At 44.4% G+C, this 26,710-nt stretch overlaps 1 protein-coding gene across 9 annotated transcripts in view; it reads right to left on the bottom strand.

Moving 5' to 3' along the window:
* LDB2 (LIM domain binding 2) overlaps positions 1–26,710 on the bottom strand; it is a 436,562-nt gene that overhangs the window by 7,683 nt on the left and 402,169 nt on the right. For 5 of the 9 annotated variants that reach the window (XM_060188311.1, XM_060188312.1, XM_016185912.2 and 2 more), the window contains 2 exons: positions 5,060–5,183; positions 1,409–1,560 (listed from right to left, as the gene is read on the bottom strand). In XM_060188311.1, the coding sequence (XP_060044294.1) occupies positions 1,409–1,560; positions 5,060–5,183 (276 nt within the window). The remainder of the gene's footprint in view (positions 1–1,408; positions 1,561–5,059; positions 5,184–26,710) is intronic. The other 4 variants (XM_060188314.1, XM_007517865.3, XM_060188313.1 and 1 more) reach the window with 3 other exon arrangements.

Raw genomic sequence — 26,710 nt, 5'->3', positions numbered from 1 at the left:
AAAGTGTCCCCCCCCCTGCAGGTGGGGAGCGGGGGCTTGAACCTGGGTCCTTGCACATAGTATATGTGTGCTTAGTCAGATACACCACCACCTGGCCCTACAATTATTCTTTCTAATGCAATGATATGAATCTCTCTCTGTTTCTGTCTCTGTCTCTCAATTGCCATGACTTGGGTATTTCCCAGGGACTGGTGGCATTAGTTGTAGACAAAGAGAACTAAGCAATGAAAAGTGGAGGGGGTGGGGGAAGGAAGGAATGGAGAGAGGTTTGAGAGACACTATTGGAAATCAAAATCAGTGGTGAGTCTCCAAGTGGAAGAGGTTCTCACATGGAGAGATGGGACACGAGCAGTCAGGATGAGGACAGAGGACCAAGAGGGAGGGGACAATGTGAGAGAGGGGGAAACAGTAAAATCATATCAGGGAGGGAAGCCACAAAAGAGAAGACACGTTTCCAAAGACAGAGAAAGACCCATGAGGCATGTTGAAAAAGTCAGGGTGCTAAGGACAGCAGACACCCGGTGATGGGGTGATGACACAGAGGCAGGAGAGAAGGAAACCAACACGTCTCCCTGCAGGGGGACAAGGACAGGATGTGCTGAAAGGGAGAGGTACATTTTAAAGCCACAAATAGTCTGATCCCAAGATGAGGAGTTCTGAGCCAGGAAGGACTTAGAGAACGGACAGAATTGTGGGAAGAAATTGTGGAAATGAAAAATGTTCCTACACGGCTTACTCTATCTGGGGTCTTCCTTTGGCTGTCAACCTCCTTAAATCCAAAGAAACACCTTTGAGAGAGAGAGAGAGAGATCCACCTCCCCCTCACCCCACAGGAAATGAAAGAGCGAGGTCAAGGGGTCAACTGAGTTAAGACCAGACCAGGACCTGCCCCTCCTCCTGAACTAATGAAATGTCCAGGGGGAGAATGGACTCATCTCCATTTTCAGTGACTCCCCCTCCGCAGTTAATGACCCATGTCTTAAAATAAGAGGGGGTGGGTGTCCCTAGCAGGAAGGGCCCTGTTCAGATAAAGATGGGGAGCCCCAGAACCTCCAGGAGCTGGTTCCCAGGGGAGCAGAGAATCTCTATCATTGGAAGCCTCCTCACATGCCCCCAGGCACTATGCTAAGTGCTATTTTAATTACATCCTAACACATCTCCTGCCTGGGACGCTTACTGGCTTTTAGATTCCTTGCAGCACAGAGTCTTAATATACTCCTGGCTAATTCCCAGTCTGCAGGGGAAGCCATGGAACACCCCCCAGCCCCATCCCACCTCACCCCACCATCCCCTCCCCACCTGCCCAGAAGGTCTGTGAGCCTCCTAAGAGAATATTCTCTTAGGAGATGGGTGCCCCCCACCCGTAAGGTGTGAGGGGGAAGGGGCAGGCGAGGAGAGTGAGACTTACAGGTACCTGACTGGACAGACTCAGGTTGGTGGCCGCAGATTTCTTCTTGCTCCCAGCGCTGTTGGTGGTGTTGCCTGCACTGCTGTTGGAGGTGCTGCTGGTGGAGTTTTTCCTTTTTCTCCGTTTGGTGGTAGGTTGCCTTGTGGGTTCTGCTGCAGTACGGAAAAATAGAAGGAGCGCACTCAGAAGACTCTTCCTCAGGAAAGTTACTTTGTTAAGTTCCAAGGAATGGATTTGTCTCCCTCTTTCCCTCCCTCCTTCCTTTCATCTTTTCTTCCTTCTTTCCTTTTTAAAAATTTAAAAATTTTATTTATTGATTGATTGATTGATTGATTGGATAGAGATAGCCAGAAACTGAGAGGGAAAGGGAGATAGAGAGGGAAAGAAACAGAGACACACTTGTGAAGCTTTCTCCTTGTAGGTGGGGACCTGGGGGCTCAAACCTGGGTCCTTGTGCATTGTGACACGTGCACTCAACCAGGTGCACCATCATCTAGCCCTCCTTTTCCCCTTCTTTTGCAGAGCCACGGTCTCAGTTCTGCTTTTGCCTTCAAATAGAGACAGACAAGAGAGACACCATAGTACTAGTCCTTTCCCTGGGACTCGAACCCAGGCTGCCCATGGCAAAGCACACACCCTGCCTCTCCTGCCACTTTTCATTTCTTTCATGTTGTTAAAGAAAAAAGAAAGAAAGAAAAAAAAGAAAGACACTCTGTGAGTTTATTCTGCATTTTTTTCTTGGTGGTACCAAGGCTTCATGCTTGCATAAATTCACTAATCCTGCACTCTCTGTTTTTTTTTTTTTTTCTTTTCTAATTCTTTTCCTTTCAGCTAGGGAACACAGAGAGGAGAGGCCCCCCTAGATCTTACCCAGATGCCACAGCACTCCCCCGTGGTGCCAGCAACTCACACTGAGCTTGCATACAGTGTGCTGTAGTCTCTTTGGGGTGCACCATCTTCTTCTGACTGCCCCTCCCCCCACCAGATTAGACTCATTTCGAACACAAAATGTATGAAACTTCTTGCTTTGATATCCAGAGCAAATGGTTTGCCTCAATTTCTTTTCGTGAGATCACATCTATGTTTGTAAACTATGAGTTAGGTTTAGGGTTGAGCTACAAATATCCCTTTTGTAGTTGAATGCAAAATATTGTCATTACAAAACTGGGGGAGATTGTTTCATTTTCTGATCTAAGGTATTTAGGGTCCTGGTCAGAATGGGAGGACCAAAACTCCAAAATGTGAGAGTAACAGCAGCCTCTACTGGCCACATGTCATATTGCAGCCCAGCTCTAGTATTCCTGATGCATCCAAATGAAAAGGGTCACTTCTGCTCTCCTGTAAGTGGATGGATGGATATGTCTCTTTGCCAGGCAGGTGAAACAGAACTGCTTTAAAAATTCTCCAGAGTAAAAGCCTTCAATCCCCAGACCAAGACTTAAGACATTCGCAGATGAAATGCTGGGTTTCTAACTGCTTACCAATCACAGTGATGAGAAATTCGACAGAGAAGACATCTTGCTGTCTGTCCTCCAGGAAGTAAATAAAAACAAAATTCTGTCTGCATACCTAATCATCAGATAAGATAGGAAGCGGCCCCCTCCGTCAAATAAAAATAAAATTCTGTCTGCATACCTAATCATCAAATAAGACAGGAAGCAGCCCCCTCCGCCAAACATCACCCAGACAGAGACAAACTTCTACCTGTTTACCCATAAGATCCCTACTTGAAAGACCAAGTAAAAACCAAACAGGTGGCTGTTGGTTTTCTCTCTGTTAATGTGTCTCTCTCCTGCCTCGCTTTCAAGTTCTCTTACTGTCTGACTGTCTGCCCTGCCTCCTCCCCCAATTTGCTTGGTGGTTATTTCTCAAATCATGTCTACTAGTAAACTTGCTGTAACTTTGTGTGTTGAGTTACTCTCTTGGGTTCCCTGAGTTTTGCTAGCCAGAAAACGGCCAGTATATCTTCAAGTTCTATTAGCTGAGACTGTGCAACTTAAGAGATTTGTAAGCTTAAAAGGACTACCTGTGGTTTGGGCCATAGTTTTCAAAGAATAGTACTAACCTCAGGTTTCACAATCTAAAATGGGAGTTTTATTTGGTACCTCCTAAGGTTATTGTCAGATACTTAGAAGGAAAGCTAGGTTTATGTCTGTCTCTATAAGATGAATGAATATAAGACGTGTGGGGGCTGGAATATTTTGACCGTTTGATTCACTGTTGAATCTCCTCCAGTGGTTGATGTATCACCTCATAGGGTCTTAATAAATAGTTGCTGAATTGCCAAATTAAGGCACTATTGTAAAACAGGAGTGTTCGTCACACTCGCTAATTGGAATATTTTTTTTCCACAAAGACTTACTAATATTGAAAGAGAAAATAAGGCCTATTTAAGCACATTTAAGTAGATGGGGATGCCACCATTCTCTGTTAAATAGTGTTCATTCTCTCAGCTTTCTAAATGTGTTCTTGGTTGATTCTGCTACATTCACTTTATATAACACCTCTGGCCAATTACCAGTGGAAAGTGGCCATTACATTCTGTGATTCAGAAAGCTATGCGCCTCGTGTTAATAATTACTCTTTATGAAAATAATTTCTTAGCGGATGGGATACATTTGCTCTTATGATCAATGAGGCTCAACACACATCTGAGAGTGAAAATGTATTAGATAGGAAGACAATTAATGATGACTTCAAGCAGTGATTTCAGAACCCCAGCAGGAGACTACAGTCTCCTGACTGCATGAATTCTAGGCCAGTGAGGGGAAATGAAGCTTTTATGTCTCTTCATCATCAGAGTACCCTTGGATTTTATATTTCTCAAGGACCAAGTTAAATATTTCCCCTACTTCCTTCTTTCCTTCTTCCTTGCTGCTCCCTCTTTCTTCCTTTTCTTTTCCATCTTTTTCTTTTAATTTGCTTTCTTTTTTTTTCCCCCCTTATACGTCCCTTCTCATAATTTCAACCATTCCTTAAGAAATAATCAAACAGGGTACAGGGAGTGGCGCACCTGGTAGAGCACACATATTACCATGTGCAAGGACCTGGGCTCAGGCTCCTGGTCCCCACCCGCAGGGAAGAAGCTTCAAAAGCATTGAAGCAATGCTGCAGGGGTCTCTCTTTCTTCTTCTCTGTCCCTTCTCCCCTCTCAAGTTCTTAATGATCTACCAAACACTAAAAGAGAAGGCCACCAAGAGCAGAGGATTAGTCACACTGGTACCGAGGCCCAAGGCTAACCCTGGTGGAAATTAAAAAGTAAAAGAAATAATCAAATAAACTAATAGCAGACAGTGAAGAACCAGCCAGCTTATCTGCTGACATACCCACTGGAATAGAAGACAGGAAACCAGTTCTGATGTTGACTTTGGCCACTATCGTCCTTATGACATCAAATAAGACATTGCCATTTTCTGGGGTTTCAGGACCTAATTTGGCAAGTGAGGAGACCCCAGATGACTTCTAGCAATGTTTCTGTCTTCAGACTCAATGTCTCTAAGTGCCAGGTGACGGTCAGAACATCCCCAGTGAATTACTTTGTCTGATAAAGCTGAGACCATCTCCTTTTCTTCTCCCATCAAGTCTCTCCCAGCAGGAACCTTTGGAAATGTGTTTGGAGGGAGAGTGGGGGTGGAGAGAGGACAGGTGTACCTGGAGGGGCTACCATCCGCTGCCACTTCTGAAACAAGCAGGTCTTCAGGCAGTCTCGGGGACTGAGGTTGTAGGTTTTATGTCTTGACATCAGCTCCTGCATTGGCTCCAGTATTACACACAACTGCAAAGAATTCAAAGGCAGATAGGTTTCACTGCTTAACAATAGGATTGGTGATAAGCAATGTCAACAGAATCAACTAGAACACTTACAAAGCTATTAAGAAAAAATATTAGTAATCTAATATTAATTTTCAAAACCATAAAATAAAAAAAGGTATAATTCCATACCATTCCCCAATCAGAGTTCGGTGTCCCCATTCCCTCCATTGGAAACTGCAGTAGTTCTCCCAAGGTCTCAGATATGGGTTGACTATTATCTGTAGACTATCTATCTATCTATCTATCTATCTATCTATCTATCTATCTATCTATCTGTATTATTGTCTGTGTAGTCCTGCCTTCTCTTCCTTTTTAAGTCACACCTATCCCTATTACTACTTCTGAGTGTCCTTCTTTTTTTTCCCCTCTTCTCTCTGAGGGTCTTGATGGAATTGGAGTTCAGAGATCTCTGCTCATCTTCCCCTAACATTTCTTTCGCTCTAGGTGTATGGACCAAAATTCTTTATGGGAGGCAGAAAGTGGAAATTCTGGCTGTTTAGAAGCTATTTTTTAAAATTCTAATTTCCTCTATACACATTCAGAGGAAAAGAAATACAACCAATGCTTGATTAGATCCACTTAATTTACTATCATTTACAAGACCATTTAATAACTGTATGTGGTGTAGGCATAAGTACACACACACACAGCCACAGAAACCCTCTGAAAACACTGCAGGGTGTAAACTATGTATGTAGCTCTGTTCTGAATTCAGATGATTCCCTCCAGCTAAAAAAAGAGAAAGGTAAGAAAAAAAATGTTTTTTAAGCATAGCATGCTCCACTTTGGTTTCCGCTGTTGTTTCTGTTTATATAACCACTCACTGAGAGCTACACTTCTAGCTTATGTAGAGCACATAGCAGACAACGCCATCTTTCAGACTTAAAAGAACAAAGTTCTACAGGCAATTTTATTTTAATCCCAGCTGTATAAAAGTCCATGATGAACATGCTTTTCATTTTATTCATGTTTTTGTAGATGGCACACGCTACGATGGCCGGGCCACAGGCTGACAACTGTTTGTCCTGACAGTCCTCCCTCTCCGGTTCTGCACACAGTGTCCTTGTTCCCCCTCCTCTGGCTAGAGATTTTTCCAGGTTTGCTTTGCTCTAAGATAGCGATGACAAAGATAAATGAATGAAACAAGAAGGTAAATCCATTTGGGAGGGCCTTGGACTTTTCTGAATTCCTTCTCAGTGAGAAGCTGATTTGAATATCCCTGCGCTGAGAATACTGTAGCCCAGAAGACAAAAACCCACCACTTGGAAGGATATTGCAATTGTTGTTGAAACTACAGTGATTAACATTGACACTGAGCCTTCACATGTGGAACAAGACATCTCTTGTTCTGAAAGATGGATGTGTTAGAACCTTCTAGCATCAGCAACCCATCTCTCTACTGCCCCCTCCCCTCTGCCACCTTGGGCACTTCCCTGTAGGAGATTCTGATTTGTATCCACTGGGTTTTCTCTACCTGGGATTCTTCCCTCTGCTGTCCCTGACTAATACCTTCTGGTACTTGAAGGCAGGGTTACTTCTGTTCTGCTTTTTGCCCTGGGCTGTGTATCTCTTCCCTCCGTGGCTGAGATTTTTCTCTGAGCACTCAACCTCCCTATTCTATGAACTGATTCTTTCAGCCTTTGTGGGCATTGCTTCCAAAGTCTTTCACTTGACTTTGAACTCAGAGTGTTAAGACTAAGGTTTTTGTATCTTGTAATCTATGGTTTTCCCAAATGAGTGGATGGGTTTAAAGAGTGATTCTTAGAAAGGCTGAGGGTCTTTCCATGCCAGTGTCCTTCAAAGGGTGGTCTAAGGACTACTTCCATGGGAACCAAATGGGTTGCTTTTTACAATACACTCTTACCACAATGAAATTGACTTTGAATATCTTCAAGCCATTGCTGTGCATTCCCTTCTCCATTTTTGAGAAATACGTTTACAGTGGTGGTAATAATACACATGGGTGGGCATAGAAACAGAGAGGTCAAGCTTTGGAATTTTGCCTCCTATTTCACATGTCTTCTTGGATGAAGAGCTTGACCAAGCTGAGTCTCAGTCTGATTCATAAAAAAAAGCGTTCCCTATCTTGATTGCTGTCGTAAGGATCTGAGATGATCAGACACCACGGCTGGTTCAACAAACTGCAGATACTGTGATTATACCTCAGTAAGTGCATGCACACTGCAGAACAGACCTCCTTTCCATTACTTGAAGTCAGTCAACAAACATTTATAGAGTCTCCTGCCCCGAGTCAGCCTCTCTGTTCCGGTGCTGGTGAGAGAGTAATAGTAATGACACCATCTCTGCCCCCTAAAGAGTAGTCAGCCCCCTTCAAACTGACTTAAGCATCTTAACAAAACTACCCTGTGTTTACACCTTAAGCATCTTAGGTAATCACATCTTTCAAAAGCAAATATTTTGCAGATCCACAAACAAGATGACAGAGACCACCTGGCTGAACTGGGGAAGGGTCCTCAGGGCTAGGACATGAGGAACTGCATTTAATATGAGGACCCAGGGCTGCATTCTCTCATTTCCAGGGTGCCTTTCCTCAGTGGATTTTGCACAATGCATTTATTTTATTTTATTTTATTTTTCAGATGTTAAGCCTCAGGATTCATCCCTCTCCCTTAAATGTGAAAATATCTTCAAATCACTGCCACCCAACCTCAAAGGAGTTTGCATCTCTGAATACTAATCAGGAATTCCCAAAGCTATTTTTTCTTGCTACGAGTTGGAGTGGCAGCCCTCTCTTATTCATGTATGCAAATGAGCTTGGAGCCCTCGGCTTTGCGGGGCTGTGTCTCTAGGTGGCAGGACTGACTCAGACAAGAGCTTGCATTCTCAGGCAACAGCCAAGGCCTGGGGCATTGTGAAATGAGACCAGGAAGCTGGCTGCGGCCATGGGCTCCTGCAGTCCTGAGCCATTGGCTTCTAGATGCATGATTCCGTCTTTTCCTGAAGTCCCAGGAGAATCTGGTGAAGTCTCTGTAAACTGTCTTTCAAATTTTGGACAAAATATTCCAACTTTTGAGAAGCTTCTTAAGCCTCCTCTCCCTCATCCATTGACTACAGGCAAAAAGGACACCTTGGGAGAGTAAGGACAGAACAGGTTGCAATACACAAGCTTTCCCAATACACACACACACACACACACACACACACACACACACACACACACATACACACACACACATACACACACACATACACACACATACACACACACACACATACACACACACACATACACACACACATACACACACACACATACACACACACACATACACACACAGACACATACACATACACACACACATACACACACACATACACACACACACAGACACATACACACACACATACACACACACATACACACACACATACACACACACACATACACACACATACACACACATACACACACACACATACACACACACATACACACACACACATACACACACACACATACACACACATACACACACACATACACACACATACACACACATACACACACATACACACACATACACACACATACACACACACATACACACACATACACACACACATACACACACACATACACACACATACACACACACATACACACACATACACACACATACACACACACACACATACACACACATACACACACATACACACACATACACACACATACACACACACATACACACACACACATACACACACAGACACACACACAGACACACACATACACACACACACATACACACACACATACACACACACACATACACACACATACACACACATACACACACATACACACACATACACACACATACACACACATACGCACACATACACACACATACACACACATACACACATACACACACACACATACACACACATACACATACACACACATACACACACACACACATACACACACATACACACACACATACACACACACATACACACACATACACACACATACACACACATACACACACATACACACACATACACACACATACACACACATACACACACATACACACACATACACACACATACACACACATACACACACATACACACACACATACACACACATACACACACATACACACACATACACACACACATACACACACATACACACACACATACACACACATACACACACATACACACACATACACACACATACACACACATACACACACACATACACACACATACACACACACATACACACACATACACACACATACACACACACATACACACACACATACACACACATACACACATACACACACATACACACACATACACACACACATACACACATACACACACATATACACACACATACACACATACACACATACACACATACACACACATACACACACATACACACACATACACACACATACACACACACACATACACACACATACACACACATACACACACATACACACACACATACACACACACATACACACACACATACACACACACACACATCTCTAAGGATCATTATTAAAAGAAATAAGCAGAATACTTTGATTTTCAAGAGCAGTTTTATCTGCAGAGTTGGGTGTGCTAGAAAGTTTGCTGGGAACCAGTCCCTCTACCTGAAACAAAAATGTCAGCATGTCCCCGTGACTTTAGCAGCAAGGATAGCAGCCTGTCTGTCTGCAGGCTTGCAGTTGAGTTTCCTCTCCCTCTGTGCTGGTGATGGAGGATTTGGAAGGGAGCCAGGGTCCCAGAGCATGGTGGGAGGGGCAGGACCCAGCAGGATTAGAGAGAGAAAGAGACCTCTCTTCAACCAGGTAACCCTAATAGGTAGTCTCTTCCAGATCCAGCATGGACCCCGAAGACAGTGTTTGCCAATCCTGGCAAAGCTTTGAGAACACCATTGTGTGTTTAGTGAGAGGGTTTTAGGTTGGGTTTGCTTTCCTTGTGAATCTATTGACAGTTAAATCATTGGTCTTCTGGGCCTAGTCCTGATCCAATAGTGTGGGACCAAGGTGCATCATTATAATAGCAGTGTGCTGAGATAACTGATGGACAGAGTTAGTGGGTAAGTGGATCAATGGATTGAAGTGGAGGGCTGGATGGAAGTATGGATGGATCAGTAGGTGGATAGATAAATGCATGGATGATAATAAATAGACTGGTCACATTTAAAACAAGGAGTCACTGTCCAGTTACAGACAAGTCAAGTATCCTTCCATGAAGGTAGAGGGGGTGAATTCATTCCATCTGAGAGGATGCTGATTGCTTTCTCTAGGCTGAAGCCTTGGCACAAGAACATAAGCATAGATCCCACCACAACATGTCCTGAGTGGGCAGGACATCACAGCTCAGCATGGGAATCCTACCTGTCACATTACAAAGGGACAATGGTAGGTGTGGGCCTTTTGCCATGTTTGGATAACTTTAAAACAATATTGTATTTATTATTTATTGGATAGAGAGAGAAACTGAGAGGAAAGGGGAAGATAGGAAGGGAGGGAGGGAGAGAGAGACATATATATAAAGAGAGAGAGAGAGAGAGAGACTCCTGCAGCATTTCTCTACCACTCATATAACTTTCCCCCTGCAGGAGACCAGGGGCTTGAACCAAGGTCCCTGCACACTGCAACAGGTATACTCAACCATGTGTCCCATGGTCTAGCCTCTGCCTTGTTTGGATTTCATCAGATTTACCCTCCTGAGCACATTTGCTTCTCTTTAGCTGTTTACTCACACTGGTTTTTCTTGACATTTCTGTTATATGTCTATTTATTGGATAGAGACAGAGAGAAATCGAGAGGGAAGAGGGAGATAAAGAGGAAGAGAGACAGAGAGACACCTCAGCAATTTTTCACCACTCATGAAGCTTCCATCCTCCCTGGCAGGTGGGGACCAAGGGCTTGAAACTGAGTGTCCTTGGGCACAGTAACATGTATGTTCTCTAATGTGTGTGCCACCACCCAGGCCCTCACATTGATTCTTCATCATCCGTCTCTTTGCCTGAGTCCAGAAATAGGTGGTGTCCATCAGTGCTCACTCTGGCCTGTGGAAGAGCTGATACCCTGGGGTTGGCACTTGGGTAACTTTAAAACTGAGGTTCTGTGTATTTATTTATTTTTGAAAACCTTTTGGTGAAGCCAGAGTCTCATGCGTATGCAATTTCACGTTTTTCCAGATGACTTTTTCTTTTTCATTCAGACAGATACACACACACACAGAGAGAGAGAGAGAGAAAGAGAGAGGGAAAGGGAGGGAGAGGGAGAGGGAGAGGGAGAGGGAGAGGGAGAGGGAGAGGGAGAGGGAGAGGGAGAGGGAGAGGGAGAGGGAGAGAGAGATAAAGTGTTGTTTTCGAAGGGTTATGTTGTTTTCGCCGGGCTGGCTTCACGGGCGGGTAACAAGACGACCAGGGACTCATGGCTGGGTTGTATGCAGTATCTCTTTATTCATGCAGGACGCAGCACAATCTAAGACGAGCTAAGCTGAACTCAAGGTACAGTACTGTAAAACTCACAATGCTGTCTTTATATATACTTGCCAAGTAAGGTGGAAACAGGATGTGACATAGAGAGGGTGGAGAGAAAAGTGACTGGTGAAAATCAGAGTGTGACAAAGAGAGGGCAGATTAGGCGAGAATCCTATCACTGAACCACAAATGCCCTGGAGGGAGGGTGGAACTTGTTAACAGTGGTTATGTAAATAGAATGAAGTGGTTATGTAAATAGAATAGTGTTAAGCAGGGGGGATTTAAACCAAATGAAACAGAAGGGGTCTCATGCATACCAACAATAAAGAATGAGAAATACTATAGCACTGAACTTCCTCCCGTGTGGTAGCAGGGTATTTCACCCAGTATGCTATTTCTCTGGCCCTATGTACTTTTTTTTTATTGCCTTCAGGCTTATCATTGGGGCTCAGTGCCTGTATAATACATCCACCATTCTGACAGCCACTTTTCCCTTTTTTTCCCCTTTTTTTCCCCTTTTCTTTACTTGATAGACAGAGAGATATTAAGAAGGGAGAGGAAAATAGAGGGAGGGGACAAGATGGAGAGACACCTGCAGTTCTTGCTTCATTGCTCATGAAGCTTCCCCCCTGTAGTTGGGGAGTGGAGGTTTGGATCTAATCTGCTTAGTAATGTATGTGCCTAAACCAGGTGTACAACTGCCTGGCCCCCTATAATGTGTGTGTGTGTGTGTGTGAGAGAGAGAGAGAGAGAGAGAGAGAGAGAGAGGGAGGGGGAGGAGAGGGGGAGGGGGAGAGGGAGAGAGAGGGGAGACATGCAACAGAGTCCAGAGGGCATATTAACCTCAAAATATTTACTCTCTAGCTGTTCCCCAATGTTGGGGTGCAGGAGAAAATCCCCCCACCCCTCTGGGTGAGTAATCAAAAGAGCATCATACCCGCGTGTGCAAAGGAGAATTCAATTTATTCATATGCATCTAGCTAATGTAGAGTTTTACATTCTAAAGTGAAATAGGGTGGAAATAGCACATTTATTCTATTTCAGGGGACCTGGGGAAGACACCAAGGAGAGATGATGGGAGACCTCACATGATGTGGAGACACGGCCTCATTTTGACTCTGAGAGTAAAGAGACGGAAACCTCAGTCACTGACCAACCTACACCTGCCTAGTCCGTATTCCAAATCATGTTCTTTGAGGTCATGAAAAGGGGGAGTACTGCTTCCTCCAGCTAGAAAACAAAGGGCAGAGGGATGAGCCAGGCTGAGCTTCTTCTTAGCCTCTAGGGCCTTCTCTGTGTGGAGTGCCAATCACATGTACTGCTCAGTCATGACAGCCATTTCTCCAGATGCTCGCGGGGACTCCAGCAACCTTAAGTTCCCTGTATCAAGGTGCCACTTATTGGAAGAGACGTGCTTGGTGTGTATTAAGGAGATAACCAGCCTCTCTGACCCTTTTCAGGAGATCAGTCCCGGGACAGAAAGGCAGCTGAGTGTTCCTCAGAGACAATGGTCAGTCCGCCATCTTGTTGAATTTCCGTGACAGAAGAAGGAGCTGGAGGCAGCATGTAATTCAATTTACAGCTTCCTTCACTGAGAGCATCTCAAGTCAAAACAATTGTCAGATAGACAAAGCAGTGTGTCCCGCTCTAGAGCTGATTTGCATTCAGGAGCGGGCTCCTTATCCTGTAGGTGACCATTAAGGGTTTATATTCTGGCATTGGTCTGAGTTCCATTTCCACCATGCCAATTGACCACTAAGGTCTCATCCAAGGTCCCGCCTCTGTCTCTGACCATCTCTGCTCACAAGAGACTCTTGTTTGTAAAGCGCCTGTGATTAATCTCTGTGCATGCCAGTGTTTCCATTTGCATTGGGGAATCTTCCTCTCGAGTGGACTGTTTTCATCTCCTTATCTGTAGCAAGCTCTCTTTGACTTTCCTCTCTCTTTGTTTCACACGGTATTAGGCATACTCCAATATTTGTTGAGCTGTAACTTAGTAAGTGCTGTGGATGACCCAGTATGAAAATGACTTCTTATCATTACCCCCTCACCAGCTTTTGGTCCACTTTTATAGGTAAGGAAATGCAGACTCAAAACCATTAAATCATCCAGAGTGGATATCAAATATATTCTTATAATGGATCTAAGGTCATACAGCCATTTGGGAAAGAGCCTCACAGTTTTGTTAGCCAGGTCCTAAGCCTGTGATTTTAATTTCTCACTGCTCTGTTGTCTCCCTCTCTAAATATGAGTGGCTTGAATCACTGCTGAGAGAGTCAGTTCACAGGCTGTCAGTGTCTTAGTACCACTTTACTTCTTACACGTGACACTGATTTGGACACACAGAGGTGGGTCATGTATGAGGGGTGCTGGTTTGGAAATCAAATTCATTTTCCTTTTCATTTGATAAGACAGAGAAAATAAGAGGGAAGATAGGGAGAGAGAAAGAGAGACACCTGTGGTACTATACTACACTCATGAATCCTCCCTCCCACCCACAGGTGGGAACCAGTGGCTTGAGTCCTGGAAGTAGTACTTGGGAGCATGTGCGTTCTATCTGGTGCACCAGCACTCAGCCCTCAGAAATGAAATTCTGGGTTCACCCTCCCCTCACATCTGCCTTTGCTAGCTGTGTGTTCTTGGTCAAGAGCACCAGCTTCTCTGAATCTTATTTCCTCCTCTGTAAGATTTGGGTAATGATACTCACCTCAACATTTCAGATGGGCTGAAACAGCTATGTAAGCACTCAAAGGTCTGCCTGAAATAAGCTCGGTGCTTAAAAAAAAAAGATGGAAAAATACTAGTTGTAGTGGTGGTCTAGCCCCTGTTGAGCTAGAGTATCCATGTCTGCTGTGGTTGGTAATTTATTCTGGGAAAGTCAATTATATGATGTTCCATCTTTAGGGTCACTAGACAACCCAGTTCCACAGAGCTTCAGCAACTAATGTCTCTGTTATTAAAACCTTTACTGAGTCCACTGACAACCAATATGTTCAAATCCACAAACTATGCTTTTTTTTTTTTGTCTTTTTTTTGGTCTTCTCCCAGATACTTATTCCTCTGGATAAATTTGACTTAGTAAGATATCAGAGGATTTGAAGTGATTAAGAAGCAAGTTCTTCTCTAAGGGTGGAGGAGTTTCTCCTGATGAAACATCACAAAAGAAATGTGTTAAAGCAATTGAAGACATGGCATGAGGAATCACGGAGGAAAGCACAACACAACACAACACAACACAACAAAACAAAGCAAAACATGCAATTATGCCTCAAAACAGAAGGAGCCACAGAAACCCATTTAAAACAGCCCCCCTCTGCCTTAGAGCGTAGGAAAATGGGGGAAGGGGTGATGGTTTTCCTACTAAAACCATGTAATTCCCAACATCAGATTATGCTTTGGCTTTATTTCCTGATAGGATTAGAAGTAGAGTGGTTGTCAAATTCAAAACATCCTCTCTTTCTGTCTTTGTTTGTTTGTTTGTTTGTTTGATTGTTTATATGAAGATTCAATCTGGGAAGCCTTGGCCTTTTCACAATGGTTCTGCAAATGGGCTACTCCTGAAAAGTGAGCGCATCAGACCCTGGAGACAAGCAGTCTCTCCAGGCTCTGGAGAGCAGAAGGTGTTGCAGCTCAGCTGCTTGGCCTCTGGGGTCTTGGAGGGACTATTCTGCTTCCTGAACCAGCAGGCTACACAGTTCCCTTTGAATCCTATGCCTGGACCTCAGTTTTGAGCCTGTCAGAAACCTATAAAGATGGAGAGAAACTGAGAGGAGAGGTGGAGGGAAAGAGGGAAAGAGACAGAGAGATACTTTGCAGCCTTCTTCACCACTTATGAAGTTTTCCACCTGCAGGTGAGGATCAGGGGCTTGAACCTGGGTCCTTGAGCACTGTGATATGTACGCTTAACCAGGTGTGCCATCTCCTGGCCCCATGGTTTTATTTATTTTATGAGAGGGTTTTAGTCCCTCTGCCTATGGAAACCAGTAGGGAGAATTCTTTAATAAAGTCGGCAATACATTGGGATTCAGAGATACCACTCAGGCACAGATCTGGATTAGGGACATGCAAAGACTAATTCAAAAGGCAGCATGTACCCTTCCATTCAAAGCTGTGCTAATAGCCAAGTTATGGAAGCAACCTAAATGCCCATTGATAGATGACCAGCTAAGAACTAATAGGATATGTCTTCAATGGACAAAAAAAAAAAAAAGATGGCATTGCATTTCCTGGGACAAAATGGACAGAACAGGAGGTGATTGTGCTAGGTGAAATAAAAAGAAATAAATAAAGGACAATTACCAGGTGGTTCTGATCTTATATCAAATAGACATAATTACAGCATGTGTACTGGAACTAGGATCCTCAGACATGTGAGACTTGTTCTCTACCACAGAAATATCTCTCAGTGGCATCCCTGGTCTTCACCTGGTCATCTGGGATTCACATCTCTCCTTGCAAGGGGGCCCTTATTTTCCTATTTGATCACAGAGCCACTTTTCCCCTAACCCCTGGTGACAGACTCTGTACACTTATTTTCCAGTTTTTTTTGCCAGTAAGCTTCAGGAGAGGTTTGATTAATTGGAGGTACTAGGAAAGATGCGTAGAATGTGTTTCCTATGGCTACAATGCCCTAGGACTATAAAGCGATTTTCAAATAAAAGCCATATATTCTTTCCTAGATCTGGAGACCAGGATGTTGGCAACTGTCTCCCTCTCCCTCTCCCTCTCCCTCTCCCTCTCCCTCTCCCTTTCCCTCTCCCTCTCTCTTATTCTAGGAAAAACACCTTCACGAACTTTTCCAGCTCCTGTTGGCTGCAGTTATCTCTGGTGTTCTTAGCTTAGAGCTGCAGTCCACAAACACTTAGCTACCTTAACTTGGTCCTTTCCTCTTCTAAAGACACTAGACACTGGGTTTCCAGAGAAGATCACATGCTAAGACTCATAGATGGTGGAGCAGTTCTGTGTCTTTTTCTGTGTCTTATTGTCAAAAACAAATGTAAAATAAAATAAAGTAAATCATTGACCTGTAAAGACTGCTCAGTGGTGGTGGTGTCTTGTACCTATGGGGCCCTGAGGTAATTCTCTAGCACCACAAATAAAAGGAGAAGAAAGAAATAAACCAATGTATTCTTTCCCACTGTGGTTTACATGGTCTCTTCAATGCTGCTGCCACATTACCACTTGGTCCAACAGTGCCGCTTCCTGTCTTTCTCCCCACTAGTGCCAATTACTAATTTCAAGGCTACATCATCTTCCAGCTCCAATGCTTTTATAAGTAATTTTCTACATTATATTTCCCCTATTAAGTTACTAGAAGTAGAGTTTCCTTTCCTGAATTGACTCTGACTGACATATCTGGTTTGTCAGATATTCAGAGATATCTAAAGGCTGAACGACTTTTTTGTATATGGATGGATCATGTGGACTGGTTTGGCATGCTAGTGGACTACAGTTTGTGGAATAAATGAACATATGAATATATATAGAATGGAACACGACAACAAAAATTGGGCTGATTGGAGAGCATAACACCGGTGAGACCTTGCTTCAGCACTTTGTGATTGCTGTATCTTGGGAACCAAGGATGCAATTGTCATCAATGGTGACTGTGACATACACAAGTCCATTTCCTCTCCCACCTGTTAAAAACCTGGATATCAAGAAGGGAAGCAGGTACTAACCAAGGATTTCTTTTTAAAAAATATTTATTTATTTATTTATTCCCTTTTGTTGCCCTTGTTTTATAGTTGTAGTCATTATTGTTGTCATCATTGTCGGATAGGACAGAAAGAATGGAGAGAGGAGGGGAAGACAGAGAGGGGGAGAGAAAGATAGACTCCTACAGATCTGCTTCACTGTCTGTGAAGTGACTCCCCTACAGGTGGGGAGCCGGGAGCTAGAACCCAGATCCTTATGCTGGTCCTTCTGCTTGGCGCCACGTGTGCTTAACCTGCTGCGCTACCGCCCGACTCCCTGGAGGTGAGGTATTTTTATAAGTGAAGGGTCTGAGAGTTCCCTAAACACAGCAGCATTTCAAACCAAGCAGTTACTCTCCTATGTCATTCACACAGCATCAGTGCCAAGCTAGTAGGCTTGCTGGCTTCATTGTACACAGGAGTAATCAGTTTTCCTAGGTTAATGTGACTTGTCCATTCATAAAGTATCTCATTTTATCTTCACAAAATTATAGATTAGGATTGACCATCTCTATTTCCAAAAGCCACCCTATGATTTTTACCTCTCTCTCTCTCTCTGTGTGTGTGTGTGTGTGTGTGTGTGTAGTCAGTACATATAGTACATATGTATGACTTCACCTTCTTGGACATTTTATTTTTTCCATTTAGATAGAGAGACAGTGAGAGAGGGAAAGACACCAAGCACCAGAGCTTCCTGGTTCACACTCCCATGTGGTTCTGGGACTTGAACCGTACCAGGTGAACCATCCTTCTGATTCTTTACAATGTCTTCATAATTTCACACAGAGAGATACTTCAGAACTCCAGCTCCAGTACCCACAGAGCTACTCTTGTTACACAGTGGTGCTTCCATAGATGCTGTGCCCCTAACCAAGGACTGGATGCAGGATAACGTGTGGACACTACTGAGTGAGCTATCTCCACAACAAGATTTTTAGAGAAACTAACTGGGGGTGGGGAGCAGACCCAGCTCTAGAAAGTAACAAAGCCAGTTTTGAGCAGAAGGATTCAGGTAATAGCAGGCCCCCACTAAGCATCTGTTGGACAGTTGACTGAGCTCTCCCAGAGTCCACCTCCTTTCCTCTCCCCTCTGCTCTTGCAAAGCAATTACTCTGCCTCTAGCGTATAGCTTTGCAGTCCAGACCGACTAAAGTGTGATCTGCTGAGTTCCCTTTCCTGCAGCCGCCTTTGGGTGACATGTTTCTCCCGGGAGACTGTTGGTATGTTCCCTTCCCCCCGACCTCTGAGAAGAATTGGTTTGCCCCCCCCGCCCCCCCCCCCCCGCTTTCTCCCCACCCCCTATGCTAAAGATAGGCAGAGTCCCAGCAGCAGGGGCGGAGAGAGGATGATGGAGAAAAGCACATGGTGTGGTGATTTGCCCATTCGTGAATAAAGATTAAACTGCGTTCTCAGCCCAGCCATGTGTCTCTGGTCGTCTCTGTTACCTGCCCGTGAAGCCAGCCTGGATAAAACAACATATGGCGCCTACAACGTGGGACCAGACCTGCACATCTCTCAGATAAATGAAGACAATTTGGCTACCTATGCACTATGGCCTTCTCTTCTGCTTGTGAAGAGATCTCCAAAGGCGTCTGCTCTTTCTTCACGAGACTGTTTTGCTGTTTCTGGAACATTTATCTCTGGACCACTCTGTGGTTTCTGCCCAACGCCAGCCTGCAGGAGCCCAACACCAGCCCGCAGGAGCCGGCTTTCTGCCGCGTGGCGCGGGGCACTGGGCGTGGGCTCCCTCCTCGCTGCTCGGCCCTGGGAGCAGGACAGCAGACATGGCAGGGCCATGGGGCAGGGCCGCGGCAGCCTATCCTGGCCGCCAACCCGGGGCACCTCGGCCCGCGCCTTCTGTATGGCTGGCCCGCACCCCCTTGTGCTATGAAGTCTGGACAGATCCCGGGCCACCTGGAGACCGCGGGCTCCCTGTCGAAACTGGGCCCCCTGGCCAAGATCTCCAGCTTGGGTCTGAAGGCAGATGAGCTAAAATACGCAGAGATTCGTCCAGAGATCGCAACCTACAATTCCTAGAAGTGGAGCTGCGCGGGAAGCCACCTCTGGATGGTGACCCCCCCCAACAACAACTAAGACAGTACAGATCTAAATTCGTGTTTAAAATGACATGTCTTCGTAACAAAAGTTTCTCTCCTTTTATATTGAAGACCATGTGTATGTGTGTGTTTAAAGTTTGGTAACATTAACTTTAAGGTTAAGAATATAACTTTAAGGCTAAATTCTTACCAGGCAAAGTTAAATGAAAAAGGTTTTCAACGTAATTCTCATAAAGATAAAATTAACTTACATTTAAAGTCTGAGGTAAAAATTAGTTAACAATCAATATATTTTAACTAAGTTGGTCTAAACAAAACCTGCACACACCTAGGGTGTGTCTCCATCTTAAATGGGTGCAACAAAAGGTTAAATAGACTTGTTGATATGTAAAACTCTCGATTACCTTCCCTATTAGAAATGGTAGATTACACAATGGCTATGCTAATGATACTCATGCCTGAGGTTTTCTTTCCTTGATTCTCATATTTACCTTTTCACATTCTATTGTTTAAACTTTAACCAACCTTAAAATCATTCTAAAAAAGATTTCTAATTGTAATAGTTATCAGTTGTGATAAACTTCTAACCTGCTACAAGTTTGTTTCTCCACCCCCTGGCATTCTTCTGTGGACATTTGCTTTGGACTGGCATTTCTATTGGACTCAACTGGTACACCTCTTGGACACTTTGCAGCTTCCCGTTATGCTGCTGGGTTTCTTAAAGACTGACTGCAGCCATGCCTTGGGACTCTAGGCCCTTCCCTGCCCCCATGCTAAAAAATGCCCATCGAGGCAAGTACGACCCCCAGAGGCAGGAAATGTTTTTTTTTAAGCTGATAAAGTTTTGCCCAGAGGCAAAAAATGCCCCCCTCAGACCTTCCCTTGGCAGCACACTGGTTCTTGTTACTTGCTTACTTGTTTCTCCATGTTTGTGCCAGTTTCTTTTTTGAAAACGCCTGTACGATATAGGTTTCTGTTTACCCCCACACCCCTGATACTGTGGTCATTTAGTTAAAAACAGAAGGGGGAATTGTTGGTATGTTCCCTTCCCCCCGACCTCTGAGAAGAATTGGTTTTCCCCTTGATAGTTTCACGCCCCGCTTTCTCCCCGCCCCCTATGCTAAGGATGGGCAGAGTCCCAGCAGCAGTGGTGGAGAGAAGATGATGGAGAAAAGCACATGGTGTGGTGATTTGCCCGTTCGTGAATAAAGATTAAACTGCGTTCTCAGCCCAGCCGTGTGTCTCTGGTCGTCTCTGTTACCTGTCTGTGAAGCCAGCCCGGATAAAACAACAGGAGACTTTGTTCCCAACTCTGTCTATGGGAAGCCACCCATGAGGTGACAGCCTCTCAGTCTGCCATCTCCCTTCCTGGTCATGCATGAAGTCGCTGAATGGTGTTTTCTCCCTGCTTGCCCCATCCTCTCTCTCTGTGCAGTAGGGGACCTTACTCATCCCTGTCAGGAAATGCCTTTCCAGCCACTCGTCACCTGCGTCCATGGTGTCTCTCTGAGGTTCATGCGACTCCTCAAATGCTATTCAGGGTTCAACATCAATCAGACCTTTAGAGAGTATGTCACCATGTGGGGGGTAGGTGGTGATGCACCTGGTTAAGTGAACAAATTACAGTACATAAGGACCCAGGTTTGAGTCCCTGGTCCCCATCTGCAGGGGGAAAGCTTCATAAGTGGTGAAGCAGGCTGCTGGTGTTTCTGCCTCTCTCCCTCTATATCTCTCCCCTCCCTGCTCAATTTTTGTTTCTATCCCATAATTAATAAGCAAAATATTGAGAGAAAGAGAGAGAGAGAGTCACCATGCCATCCTGACTTCAGTGCCAGAAGGCTGAACAGATGATGCTGGTTTGGAAAACATGGCTTTTAAAGTCTTTTTATTGGTGAAGGAACCATACACATGAACAATCTTGTCACTCCCAAGCCATGTTTCTATTAAGAAAGAGGTGGAAAGTGGCCTGAGGAGACAGCATAGTGGTTCTGCAAAAGACTCTCATACCTGAGGCTCCAAGATTCAAGGTTCAATCCCAAGCACCATCATAGGCCAGAGCTAAGCAGTGCTCTCATACCTTTCTCTCTGTATCTATCTCTTTTTAAACAAAATAAAGTAAATACAAAAACAGAAGAAATAGAGAAGCAAAGAGATAGAGAGAGACATCATGGCACCACAGTTTCTCCTATGCCAATGAACCTCTCATGTGATGAGGTATCATACCTGGGCTTTACACATGACAAAGCATGTATCCTGCCCAGTGAGATACCTCTCTGTCCCCCAACTCCAGATTCAGAGTCATTTGTATCTAGAAATGTTCTATCCCAAAGTACCCTGAGGAGATGTTGATGTATAAGGAAATATACCAACTGGTAGCTTCTCCTTGGGCACTTTCAGGTTCAAACTGAGGATGGAAAACAGACTAAGCCCCACAGAGTAACACAACTTTCATCAGGAACAAGAGGCTTTACTAAAAAGCTCCTCTGAGGTTTTATTCTAGTCAGACTCCATCGTTTTGTGCACTAAAAATAGAGTATGCTTAGCTAATGTTTTGGGGAGAATAATCTGTCTTTCTATTCTTTCTCATGCAACTTTCTGTGCTATTTATTTTTTTCAATTTCAGTGTGCCAAAAAAATAATAATAAGGTTTTCAGAGCAAAGCAAATTATGGATTTCAGGTATGGCAGTATTTCCTGCAGGTACACACACACACACACACACACACACACACAAACACACACACACACACACACACACACACACACACACACACACACACACACTTCTAAGCTATGGCTAAAAGACAAATACTATGTTTTTCACAGAACTGATGCTATTTTTAGACTCGGTTGTAGGAATTCTGTAACATTAATAAATGGGCAAGAAGCAGAGAACTACAGTACACGGTACCATGCCAAAGCAAAAGCCAGTTTGGCTTTTAGCCAGTGAACTGTGGTTGATGTTGAAGCAACGAAAGCAAAAGCATCCAGTACAAAGGAATGATTAAGAAGCTGACAAACTTCCAGGCATTTATTTCCCACTCATCAGTGCCAGCTATATTAATACCAGCATATTTTTAGCTTTATTAGCAGAGTTCCCTAGCCTGGTCCCCTTTGCCTGGAGTCCAAGGAGGGATGCTAAGTCAGCAAATGACCTGGACAGATGACCTTCTGTCCCGCATGGCTTTCAAGACTCATAGCCCTTGTGGGCATTTGTCTCCAGAAGCCTCTGCATTATACAGTAGCCATTGTGTTTCCCAAACCCAGTGCTGGAGGAACCCTTCTCAGGCAGAGGACTTAGCTTCTTCTTCTTCTTTTTTTTTAATTTCACTTTCCCTTTTGTTGCCCTTGTTGTTTATCGTTACTGTTCTTGTTGTTATTGCTGTCGTTGTTGTTGGATAGGACAGAGAGAAATGGAGAGAGGAGGGGAAGACAGAGAGGGAGATAAAAAGACACCTGAAGACCTGCTTCACTGTCCATGAAGAGACCCCCTTGCAGGTGGGGAGCTGGGGGCTCGAATTGGGATTCTTACGCCGGTCCTTGCACTTCACGCTACGTGCGCTTAACCCACTGTGCCACCACCCAGCTTCCTTTAAAAAAATTTTTAATTATCTTTATTGGGTAGAGAGAGATAGAGATTGAGAGAAGGCGGAAGTACAGTGGGAGAGAAACAGAGAGACACCTGCAGCACTGCTTCACCACTTGCAAAGTTTTCCCCCTGCAGTTTTGGACCGAGGGCACCAACCTGTGTAAAGACACAGGTTGTAACGTTGTGTCCTCAATTGTAACATGTGTGCTCAACCAGGTGCACCACCACCCAGCCCCAGGAGTTAGCTTCTGCTGTAAGGGGTCTGTCAACTATCTGGTGTGACCCCTTGGGTCACGTCTGTCCCAGGAAATTCTGTTCTTCACTATGAAGAAGTGCTTCACTCCTCTGCCTCTCCCATGCCTACTGCCAGTATGCCAGTCTTTGAATAACAATTACTCCATAGGGAAGGAACTCAAATGCTCTCTCTGGCTGAAGATGTCATTTCAGTCATCTGGGAAGATGGAGTAAAGCGAGGAATTATGGGATGTTCCAATTCACCCAGGACTGTTCTAGATTTGAAGACCAGAAGTCAGACTTTCCTACCTATCCCAACCCCCTGCAGCCCCATTCAGAAGGGATAACTGATGACCCCGGGCAAAAAACTGTCATCAAGTTTGAGCCGGAAACTTGAAGCTAGGAATCTTGGAGTCTGGAGTCATGAACTTGGGTTCATGACCCCCAGATGGATTTTTTCCAGTTTTGTGCCCCCACTCCAAGCATCAGGGCTACAAGGTGAGGCAGTAATGCTTCATCTTAGACTGCTGAAAGTTAAAACAAGACAAGCTGTAATCCCACTAGGGAAAGACAGAAATGGAGGTATGGATCAACCTGTCAATACCTAGGAACAGTGGAGAAATAATTACAGAAGCCAAAACTTCAACTTTCTGCATCCCATAAAGGTCTTTGGTCCATACTCCCAGAGGGATAAAGAAAGAATAAGGAAGCTTCCAATAAAAAGGATGGGACATGGCACTCTGGTGGTGGGAACTGTGTGGAATTGTACCCCTCTTATCCTGCAATCTTGCTAATCACTATTATATCACTAATTAAAAAAAAAAAAGCCGTAGAACCCAGTGCCATCTTCTCTCATGCCATTGCTGAAGTGATAAAGTCACTCACAGCTGCAAAAACAGAAAACCCTGATATCCACTTGATGAATCTGAGGGGACCTGGCAAACTCCTGCTCAGGGAAGTGTACACTCATGAAAGTGAGCTGCAGAGCCCAGGTCAGTGGGCACCCAGCAGCTATGCAACTGCTCTCAGGAGGTTATTTTATTTTATTTTATTTTATTTTATCTTATCAGTTTATCATTTGATCTACAGTAGCTACAAGATTTGGGGTAAGAGGGCTATAATTTCACCTATATTTGTGTAACACCACCCCCATCATCACAACTCCAGTGTTATCACACTAGCTTCCCTCTCTCTTTACTCATTTTGTCCACAGTTTTTTTTTTAAAGTTTTTGTTTATTTATTAATGAGAAAGATAGGAGAAGAGAGAAAGAACCAGTCATCACTCTGGCACATGTGCTGTGTGCTGCTGGGGATCAAACTCAGAACCTCATGCTTGAGAGTCTAAAGCCTTATCACTGCGCCACCTCCGGGACCACTTGTCCACAGTTCTTAAGGAGCCTAAGACTTAGTAGGTTTTGTTCATAAGTTTATTTATTTATTTTTAATAGTGAAGCTACTCCACTTTTTCTTAAAGTCTTTATTTATTTATTGGCTAGAGACAGCCAGTAATCAAGAGGGAAGGGAGGTGATAGGAAGGGAGAGAGACAGAGACATCTGCAGCCCTGCTTCACTGCTCGCAAAGCTTCCCTTCTGCAGGTGGGGACTGGGGCTCAAACTTGGGTCCTTGTGTGCTGTAATACATGCACTCAACCAGGGTTGCCACCACCTGGCCCCTATAAGTTTATTTTTAATTTTATTCATTTGCTTAAATATTTTTATAAATCTTTTCTGATTTTATATATTAATTTATTTGATAGGACACTGAGAAATTGAAAAGGAAGGATACAGAAGGAGAGAGAAAGAGAGAGACACCTGCAGCCCTGCTTCAATACTAGTGAAGCTTCTCCCCTGCAGGTGGGAGCCAGGGGCTAGAATCTGGGTCCTCGTACACTGTCATGTGTGAACTCAACCTGGTATGCCACTTCTCAGCCCCTATTTTATTTGCAACTGGTTTACAATTGGGGCTTGGTGTCTGCAAAAATCCACAGCTCTTGGTGGTCATTTTTTTTTTTTTAGTTCCTTTCTTTTCTCTCTCCCTCTCTTTTTCTCCCATTTTCTTTCTTTCTTTTTTTTTTTTTTTTTTAGGATAGGACAAAGAGAAATTGAGAGAGAAGGGGGAAGATAGAGAGGAGAAGAGAAAGATACCTGCAGACCTGCTTCACCACTTGTGAAGTGACCCCCTGCAGGTGGGGAGCCAGGGGCTCGAACCAGGATCCTTGCATGTAGTACTGTTTGCGCTTAACCTGGTGTGCTCCCACCCACTCCCTTCTCCCTCTTTTTAATTTTTATTTATCTGATTTTCCATCTTTTCGATAGACAGAGAAATTGAGAGAGATGGGGAGAAAGATAGGGACAGACACTTGCCGTACTGTCGCACTACTCAAGAAGCTTCCCCCTGCAAGCGGGGACCAGGGGCTTGAATGCAGGTTTTTGTTCATGCTAGTGTGTGCACTCTACTGGGTGTGCCACCACCTGGGCCCTGCAAGTTCTTATTTTTTTTAACTACTTATATTCCACACAGAAGTCGTTGCCTTTCGTTCCTTTACTTATGTCATTTGCCACAATCCCTCCTATTTTGTTATCCCACCTGTTTTATCACAAAAGACACACTTTCATCTTTTTAATGGCAGAGTATTATTTCATTGAGAACCTGTTCCTCAGCTTAAAAAATATTTTTATTTATTTTGGATAGATGTTGCTGAGGAGTTATTCTGATGCAGTTTCCGCCCCCAGGTTTTACTACACCCCGCGAAATCCTAGCAGTGCCCCCTTCAACCAATCCTGGCCCCACACGTCACCCCTGGTTGTCGCCCAATAAAAAGCCCCCTCACCCCCCTCTCTCTCTGGGCTCTCAGCTTCCCCTCTCTCAGATCTTGCCCCCTTCTCTCCCCCGGTGGTCAGGTAGTGGGGACGGCCATTGCCGGCTGGCCTCACGTGGTCTGAACCACCCCCCATCCTATAATAAAGATTTGTGTTCCCCTTTGCTCTGGACGTCCACTCTCTTCTCCACGGTGCAGCCCGACACCAGACCGCCACAACAACAGATAGAGACAGAGAGAAATTCAGAAGGAAGGGGGAGAGGGACAGAGAAACACTAACAGTTCTGTTTCATTGCTCGTGATTCTCCTCCCTGCAAGTGGAGACCAGGGTTTGAACCTGAATCCTTATGCACTATAATATGTGTGTCCAATGAGGTGTACCATCTCCTGGCCTCTCCCTTTTTTAAAAAAAAAAATCTAAAATTCTGGGGCCAGGCGATGGCATACCTAGTTAAGCGCAAACATTACAGTGCACAAGGTTCCGGGTTCAAGCCCCTGGTCCCCGCCTGTAGGGGGAAAACTACATAAGTGGTGAAGTATGGCTGCATGTGTCTGTCTGTCTTCCTCTCCCTCTCTATCTTCCCCACTCCTT

Source organism: Erinaceus europaeus, chromosome 3 (genome assembly GCF_950295315.1).
Source record: "Erinaceus europaeus chromosome 3, mEriEur2.1, whole genome shotgun sequence".
Taxonomy (NCBI): Eukaryota; Metazoa; Chordata; class Mammalia; order Eulipotyphla; family Erinaceidae; genus Erinaceus; species Erinaceus europaeus.
The sequence above is the reverse complement of the archived record's forward strand: the minus strand, read 5'-3'. Positions and strand labels throughout refer to the sequence as shown.